The 9,044-nt window shown below is 40.8% G+C and overlaps 1 protein-coding gene across 1 annotated transcript in view; it reads right to left on the bottom strand.

The window, feature by feature from the left end:
* Positions 1 to 657: 657 nt before the first annotated feature.
* LOC149311174 (G protein-coupled receptor family C group 6 member A-like) overlaps positions 658 to 9,044 on the bottom strand; it is a 31,825-nt gene continuing 23,438 nt past the window's right edge. Inside the window, exons 4-6 of the mRNA XM_089528491.1 lie at positions 7,362 to 7,574; positions 5,476 to 5,599; positions 658 to 1,790 (exon numbers count right to left, since the gene is read on the bottom strand). Coding sequence (XP_089384617.1) covers positions 658 to 1,790; positions 5,476 to 5,599; positions 7,362 to 7,574 — 1,470 coding nt within the window. The remainder of the gene's footprint in view (positions 1,791 to 5,475; positions 5,600 to 7,361; positions 7,575 to 9,044) is intronic.

Below are 9,044 nucleotides of genomic sequence, written 5' to 3'. Positions count from 1 at the left end.
GCATGCTTCACTGTATGTGAACTTAATTTGGGCCATGGTTAACTCTGTCCACATTCATGCAGTATGTGTTTTTACTCTCACTGCTGTGAACTGCAAGTTCAGGCTCTGGTTTTAAATTTAGGACTCAAGTTTGGCACTAACCATTATGAGTTATAGTATGCATGTAATATTAAACCACTATTAATGCAGACAAAGCCCTAATCTGCACCGTAGAAATAATGTAGTTTGACACCACTTTAACTGTCATGGTTCTATCAAGGGATTTGTAGTTTGTTGTGGCACCAGAGCTCTCTGACAGAGAAAGTTAAATATTTCACAGAACTACAAATCCCAGAATTTCATAGCACTGAACCATGGTAATTAAAGTGGTGTCAAACTGTATTAATTCTGCAGTTCAGATTAGACCAAACAGAAGGAAAGGAAATTTATTCTAGGGAGAAGGAGGAAGGGAAAAGAAGAGAAAGAGGAGGAAAGGAACCATCCAACTATCAGTCTGGTTCTGTTTCCAAACCACTTTTTACTGGGAAGCAGCATTATACTTTCTCCAGACCTACATCTTTGTGTGCTGACCACAATGTTTAGGGACAGATTGAAGGAAAGAATATCTAGCATACATAGTATACTGTGGTCCAACAGATCTCTCATCCTGAAAGTATATCATATGCTAGAAAGTCTTCTCCTGGATATTGTTGGCCCTCCTATATTCATGGCTGGTACTTCCCCTCTTATCTCCCTGTACCCAGATGCTTGGAAGTGGCAGCTACCATTTACCCAGTTTTTTTCATTCTTAGCTTTAAAACAAGCCTGTGTGGTAGGCATTGGAGGTGTCTCACTCTTTGAGTCCAAAGAACTTTGGTTGACACTAAGGCTTCCTGCACTTTTGGATGAATAGCTATAAAGCATTTTCAGGAAGGCTGATTTTGTATTTGCTTCTTGCTTATACAGTATGATGTAGCACTTGGGAAAGAATGTACAGCACAGGATCCCATAGTTAGAAATCAAAATGACAATGATTTCAACAGCTGGCAAGTATTTGCCAAAGGTAGTCATGTAGACTGGAATAAATATAATCCAGGCAATGAAGTAGATGAGCATGCCAAATGTGATGAATTTTGCTTCGTTGTAGTTCTCAGGTAGCTTCCTGCCTTTAAAGGCACAGATGAAGCAGATGAAGGCCAAAAGAGCAATATACCCTAGCATGATCCCCAGAGCCACAACTGAACCTTCATTGCATTCCAGGATGATAACCCTCCTGATGGAGAAATTCTCTTCCACAAAAGGGCTTCGAACTGTGATCCAAACAACACAAATCAAGACCTGGATCCCAGTGCAAAAGGACACAATGGGAACAGGTTTGTAGAGGCCTTTTAGCAACTTTTGCAACATGGGGTCAAAACTGAAGGCCAGTAAAATTTTCAGAGACTTAATCAAAATGCATGAAATGCAGAGGGCAAAGCTGATGCCAAAGAGAGCTTGACGAGTTTTACATGTGTAGGCTTTGGGCTTGCCAATGAAAAAGCCCGTGCTAACAAAAGCGAGGAAGTGACAGAGAAGGATAACATAGCATACTGTTAAGCCACCTGATGCCTTTACAACTGGAGTGTCCACATTTCTAGTAAATATTATGATAATGGCACAAATCAATACTATCCCAAGAACAGAGAGAACCATTAACAAAATAGCAAACCAGTCATTCCAGTTGAGGTACTGAACCATCTTCCTGTAGCATGTTGAGCTGTTTACAGGAGCCCAGTGGGTTCTGTTGTTGCATAAAATGCAGTAATCCATATCTACATGGAGAGAGAGACAGAGTTCTTAATAACTATCAATAGATGTTATTGAAGAATGTATGAGAATAAAATCATTTTTTTCTCAGAAAAGTGCTTAGCCCCAAGGAATCCATTGGCTCATCATTATCATCATTATCTAAACAAATACACACACACACACATGTTGCAATATAGTAATATAACAGTAAGAAAATCATATTAGTAATATATAGCAATATAATATTAATATATAATATTAACACTAATAATATAATAATATAATTATATTAGCATATGATGATGGAGATGAGGAGGAGGGTGAATAATTAATAAAACTAGAGAAGAATTTACACTAAATATTCTTCATTCAGGTTATAATTACCAGCTATCGTTCAGGCAAAAACCCTCTAAAATACAGCAGAATTGTTGCTGTTCCTGCAGTCCATTTCTTTTTGCCCACTCATATACTGCAGAATGGCAAAGCCTCTATAGCAGGGGAAAATGCTTACTTTAAATAACTAGGGGAGCCAGCAATCCTAAACTCAGCTGAGGAGGATGGCGTATGTGCTGTTCTGCTAGTGGAGATGGGGGTATGCCAGCAAGATGTCCCTTACATGGCTGTGGTATTAGATCTTTCTGCTAGCAATATTCTCCTGATCAGGTCTTTTTGGATGTATGTATTTTATCATGTAATCTGTCCCTATTTTTTTATGGATGCATGTTTGTATGTGTGAAAGGAAGAGGACATGGATGTGATACCCCAAGTGCTTTTGTTTCCCACCATACTACATAGATGTTATGACTCTTATCAGTCCTCTCCCAGCTCCCATGCTCAGGTGAAGATGGGAGATGAAACAGTTCTTCCCTCATTTCTTGCCTTGTGAAATGGCACAGTGAAATGGCAGTTCAATGGATGTGCTGCTCACTCTGTAGGTGGATCTCCAGAGTCCTTCTCACCCCCACTGCCATTAATGTGTTACGATTGGTCTGCATATGACCCTAAAGATCTGGTTGAGCACCATGGCTGTACTCTTATGCACACTTACACAGGACTTAGTCTCACTAAACTTAGTATAGCTAGGGATGCCATATCCCGGCGGCCCCCAGGACAATTCCGCTTTTGGGGCCCCCCTGCCTGCCCCGGTCCGGTTCCCCCCCAACCCCAGCCTTTGTCCTGCCTCCAGGCCGGCCCCGCTCATGTGGCCATTGCCGCGGCTGCTAACGCGGCTGGCTGCCAACCCACCTCCTCCTCCTCTTCTTGGGCAGTGCCGCCCTCCGGCTCCTGGGCAGCGCCGCCTTCCTCTTCCTTGCCAGCGCTGCTGCCACTGCCGCCGCTGCGCCACCCGTGGCAGGGCTTTCCCGCCCACGCGCGGGGCTATGACGGAGGAGCTTGTCCCCTTGGGCCAGCCGGCCATTGGCCAGCTGGCCAAAGGGGACGGGCTCCTCTTCCCTTGCACGCGCCGCCCCGGCCACAGCATGGGCCAGCAGCAGCGCGCGCGCATCCTCCACATGCGCGCCCTCGCGCGGGGCTTCCCAAGGAGCCCTTGCTCCGAGGAGGAGGATGAAGAGGAGGAGGAGGTGGAAAGGTGAGTCAGTGGCCATTTCAGGTCTGCCTTGGGTTTTTTTTTTTAAATTAATTTTTAAAAATATAAAATACTTATTTTTTGTTTTTTTATTTTATTAATTTTTATTATTACTTATAGCTTATTTTTGAGTAGACACAAATTAAGTGATTATACTCTTGGAGGACATGCTACAACTCAAGAAGTCCCTGGTTTAGGTATTAAGCCTTGAACTCCCCAAATGATCACAGGCAGGCCTCTTTCTCTACATACCCACACGCAAAGGCAATATGGGGCACAGTAACAGCAACCTAACATACAGATATGATGCAAGGTTTCACTCTAGATCAGTGGTGGCTAGTGGCTTTCATATTAATGGAGAGGTGAATATGCTCTGAGCTTCATTAAAACCAAGAGTAAACTCATCACTCCACTGACATGGAAATCACTAGCCATGATTGATGTATGTCATTGTGGGCAAAGTGTGACCTATATGCCACACATGTGGTCCTTCAGGAGGTGTTGTTATAAAAAATGAACAGGAAGTAATTTCTGGGCTTAAAATGATCTGGGGAAAAACTTGTCAAAATTTTCCTCATGCCAGAAGGTGTTTGGGAGTCACTTACATGGGGCAATAGTGTGTGTGTGGACCTCCAAGTTCTTCTGGAGGGAGGAGGACTACTGTATCTCCCTTGCCTCTGACATTTCCTCAGCCCTGATCTACCTAATGCATGTGATGCATGTTGAAAGCCTGTAAGTGCTGTAATTGCTATACTGCTGTTAATACTGTAATTAGAAGTAGGCATAGTTCACCTGCCTGTATCACTCCCATTATCATTGTATAAGAGAGGTTCCAGATAATAAGTCCCTAATGCTTTGCATCTGACCCCTAGAGATGGTGGAGGTTAGAAAGCTAAATAACAACTGGATTTGTTACAAGGCAACAAAGTTATGTCAGTAGTGGTATTGCATTCATACTGATAAGATAGAAATGAATGTTTAAAAAGAAAGAAATGTATCCTTCATGCACAATGACAGGAGATTTTATTCCCCCAAGATTATATTTCGTTGTAAGGTTCGCACAGGCATTCTGCACAGTTGTCACTTGCTCTGTTCAATTTTCTCATGGTTCAGCCATGTGCCATGCTGTTTTAAAAAACAAAACAACAGCCAGGACAAAACTTGTCTCAACCACTGTAGGTTTCCAGTCACGAGGGTAAGTTTTTGTCCCAGCCAATTGCAACATATTGGGAGATATATATCTTTCCACACATCATTATTTTGGGGGAAATGGATGCAGGAAAAACCAAAGTCACTCTCTCTGATTCCCAGTAGGTTGACTACAGTTGGGAGAAATAGACATTTCTCAGCCTAAACTTTCATGCACTGGAATTCTCATCAAGGTCAGAAGATAGCAATAGCATATAACTATTTTTATACTGCTTATTAGTGCACTTAAGTACTCCCTAAGCTTTTTACAATTTGGAAGCTAATTGCCCCCAACAAGCTGGGTACTCATTTAACAATCTCGGAAGGATGCCAGGCTGAGTTGACCTTGAGCTCATGGCTGGTACTGAACTCACAACCTTGTGGTTTATGAGCAGCTGCAGTACAGGCATTTTACCACTGCACCACCAGGATTAGGTTTTTTTTTTAAGTCTTGATGTATGAGGGTTAAATTAAAAATAGAATATTCCTGCCCAGGATTTTGTCACAAAACGAAGCCCATACATAGCTGGGACACTGATGGTGTAGTCTTACATATACTCAGATGTAAGCCCCACTGATTTAAGCCTTATAGGTTAATCTTCAGCCCAGTTAAAATGGATTAATGTCATTGTGGCCACTTGGTTTAAATTATGGAACTAGTCAGCCTAATTCGGTCATTTTAATGAGAGTAATATGCCTCTTTTTCTTGTAGGAATACTGTCTTTAAGAAATTTGTCTTAAGTGAAGTGTACATGTGAACAGAAGTTGCTTTCTCTGGCTACCACAGTTCCAATAAAGCCTGGAACAATCGTATAAATATGGTTTGCAGAAATGTCACTTTCATGTTACATCCTTTCTTTTCCTTTCAGTAAATAACCACACACTCACTCCATTCTTCTAAAACCTTAATTCATTTTAATATCCAATATGCGCACCTGACTGGTTAGTATAGTAGTTTTCAGGGCAGCTGATACACTCATAGCAGCAGGTATGTGGGCTTGCAGAAACTTTTTTCACCTGTCCTGGTCTGCATTTTCTGGAGCATTTGGACTGAACATTCTGCAACATCAAAGAGACAAAGAAGATATGAAAAACAACTCTGAAGACCCAACCTGAATTGACTGCTAACTGCATTTTTCATTTTAAAAGCAACCAACAATTTTATCCTGTAATCTGTCCCTATTTTTTGTACAAACAGTAAAACTGGCCTTATACCTGGTCAAACTGTTCATCTGTCCAAACCAGAACTGTCTTTGAATATCAGTTATTCTTATTTATAGCATATCTTGCTGTTCATTAATAGTAAGTTATCTTTGTGATCTACAGAAAGATAATATTAAACCATAAAATATGAAAACATAAAATTAAATGCAAGTGAAAACTCCATCAAACAAACAAATAGCCACAAGATCTAACAAGTCCTACAATATATTTTTTAAAACTAAAATATCTGACTCTGAAAACAGCATGATTTAGGCACTAGTAAACCTGTTTGGGATAGATGTTCAACAGCTGGGCTTTCTCCTTTGATCAAGAGCTGCACCATTGAATTATTGTCCCTTCCAGCAACACCACTGGAACATTTCAGTCTTGGGGGGAAATGGTGCCACTGTGATGCATTTAATCTTATCTAATATGAGCAGTATTCTTTTTAAAATGTAGGCTGCTTGTAAACATCTTATATAGGGCCTAAATACCCTAAAGGCCCAGGAAAATATCTGATCATGGGAAGTACTTGGATGGGAGACCACCAATGAATACCAGGTGCAGTAGGATATACTTCAGAAGAAGGAACTGGTAAAACCACCTCTTGAGTATTTTTTGCTTAGGAAGACCCTGTGAAATTTACAGCATTGCCATAGGTCAATAGGCAAGGTTCTGTGGGCTTGATGTTGGAGACAAACCATAGGGCTGGATTCAAAATAAGTTATGTGAACTTCAGTCCAATTGAAATAAGTGTGACAAATTAGTCATAACTCAAGTCTCATTGGTTCAATTGAAATGAATGATAACTAAGGGGCGAAGTCCCACGAAACAGACCCTGCCAAAAGGGCAGATTGGGGCCACCCTAGTGCCACTCGCCCTGGTGCCACAGCAACCACATGCCACGGCCCAATCTGTCCTGGAGCCAGCCCAAATAGGAACAGAAAAGTTCTGCTCCTATTTGGACTGGTAAAAAGCCACCTTAGGCAGCCCCGACACAGCCCCAAGCTGGTTTCCATGTGCTCTGGTGGTGTGCAGCATCTAAACATCACACTCCCACAGTGGCCTGAAGCTGGCCCAATGTAATCACCCAACATGACTTCCGGGCATCTTGGGGGGGTGCGGCATCCAAACACTGTACCCTCAAGCCAGCTGGAAGCCGGATTTCCTGGCCAGTCTGTTAGACAGCCAGTTTAATCTGGATCTAAGTTATCTTGATCTACTTAGTCTAGAGATCTAAGAACTCTGGATCATAGCTTTTCTGACAGAGAGCTGAAGGCATTTCAAAGGAGGGAACATTAGTTATGATATGCAATTTTGAATCATACTAAATTCTCTGAATTTATTTTAGTCTGATTTTGGACCTCATTTTGGAAGAGAAACAGCCTTGGTCACCCAAGTGGAAGAGTACCACCTTGTTAGTTCTCTTCAATCTCCCAGTAGACTTTGAAATTATTAATCATGGTGTCCTGGGTACCAAGGTACTGTGGGCCATCTAGCTCGTATATGACTACTACCACGTGCTTTCTGTACTTCTGGCTGTATATGAAACTGGATATTGAAACTGAGAGGCTATGAACTTCGTGTGATAATATAATTTTAATGTGCTTCCAAATACCTTTAAATCCATGAACTCAATTTCATCTTCTTTGTCTGCAAAGATAAAGTCATCCTTCTCTAGATCATACTCTGCCATGTTGGTAATCACCATCCGTCCATCGATTTCCTTCCAGAGCAGAACATCATAGCCTGTGTTAATGTCTCCATGAGAGTCAAAATAGACCTCCCTTTCATTGTCAATGAACCTTATTTCTTTAAGTTCTTCAAGTAACTGCAGAGAGGAAAAGTCAATAATGATGCATTGTAGCAAAACAGCTCTACCTTCACAGTGTTAAGTATATTGTTTACATCAAGTGGTAACAATGCCAAATAAATCCATTTCCATTCCAGCAATTTTATCACACCATTTTATTTTACTGAGGCTGCTAAGACGCCTCAATCACATTAGTGTAGGAAATGCAAACATACTGGTTCAGGGACAGTCATTTTTGCAAATCTCTTTAAAAGCTCCATGATATAGTCCTATACCATGCTATAATCCTAGGCTCTGCATTCTTCATGCTAGCCTTCATAACTCTGCCTTCCTGCCCTATGCCCTCCCCAGCATGCCCTTCAGTTTGTTTTTTTTTAAATAGTTTTTTAATCCCCCCCAAATAAATTTTAATATTTTTCCTTTAAAAAAATAATTAATTAATTATTTTAAATTTTCAGTTGCACAGTCACTGCAAATTATTGTGTAAAAAAAGAAAATAAATTTTGTGGGGATTAAAATAGGGAGGGGAGCATATTCGTGCCCACTCACACCACGTGACTGCCTGCATATTGGAACTGCTGTGGGAGGAACTTATCATACCATTTTTACCATTACTGAATGTATTTGTTATTTTTCAAAGTCCTTTCAGTTAGTAATCTGAGACCATGATGAGAATTATCTTAGCATAATTTTTATCCCTCACATTAATTTCCCTTTTTCAGGGATTTAAATATATTTGTTGATGTTATGTGCCTTTAAGTCAGCTCTGATTTATGGCCACTCTACCACAAGGTTTTCTTAGCAAAATTTATTCAGAGATGTTTGCCATTGCTGTCCACTAAAGCTAAGAGAGTGTGACTTACCCAAGGTCACTGAGGTCACCAAGGTCCATGGCTGAGCAGAGATTCAAACTCTGGTCTTATAGAATCTTACTCCAACAATTCCCTCTCACAAACATGAACACACACATCTCACCTCATAACTCATTCATTTTATTCCCACCTATAGCACCTGGAGACATGTACTTTATCATGTATCTGTACCTTTCTTGGCCAGGTTTTAGTTTAAACCCTAAAATACCTGTCTCTAAAATAGATTCTGTAGACAGGATAGCTTATTTAAAGTTCATTGCCACAGTGACATAGAGAAGCCATTAGCCACTACTGATTTATTTTTGCATGAGCCAAGCAAGCCCCATGCCCTGCTGAATGTGGACAGGTGTACCTAACAGGAATTTTGTTGTACGTGAATTATTAAAGGCAACAAAACAGACTGTCCTGTAAAAAACAACAACTCAGTAGCCTGCATTTGTTCTTAGACTTCACACCAGATTGAAGGAGACTTCACATACCATATTGCCTCAACCGGATGACTCTAATATCAAATCAAATTATATACGTATGAAATTGACAGCTTATTACAGACACACCTTTGCTGTCATTTCAAATCAGCACTATTAATGGGTAAAGTTGTGAGTAATTGAATTAC

Source organism: Sceloporus occidentalis, unplaced genomic scaffold, assembly GCF_023333645.1.
Source record: "Sceloporus occidentalis isolate IW3139 unplaced genomic scaffold, rSceOcc1.0.p SCAF_6, whole genome shotgun sequence".
Classification (NCBI taxonomy): domain Eukaryota; kingdom Metazoa; phylum Chordata; class Lepidosauria; order Squamata; family Phrynosomatidae; genus Sceloporus; species Sceloporus occidentalis.
The sequence above is the reverse complement of the archived record's forward strand: the minus strand, read 5'-3'. Positions and strand labels throughout refer to the sequence as shown.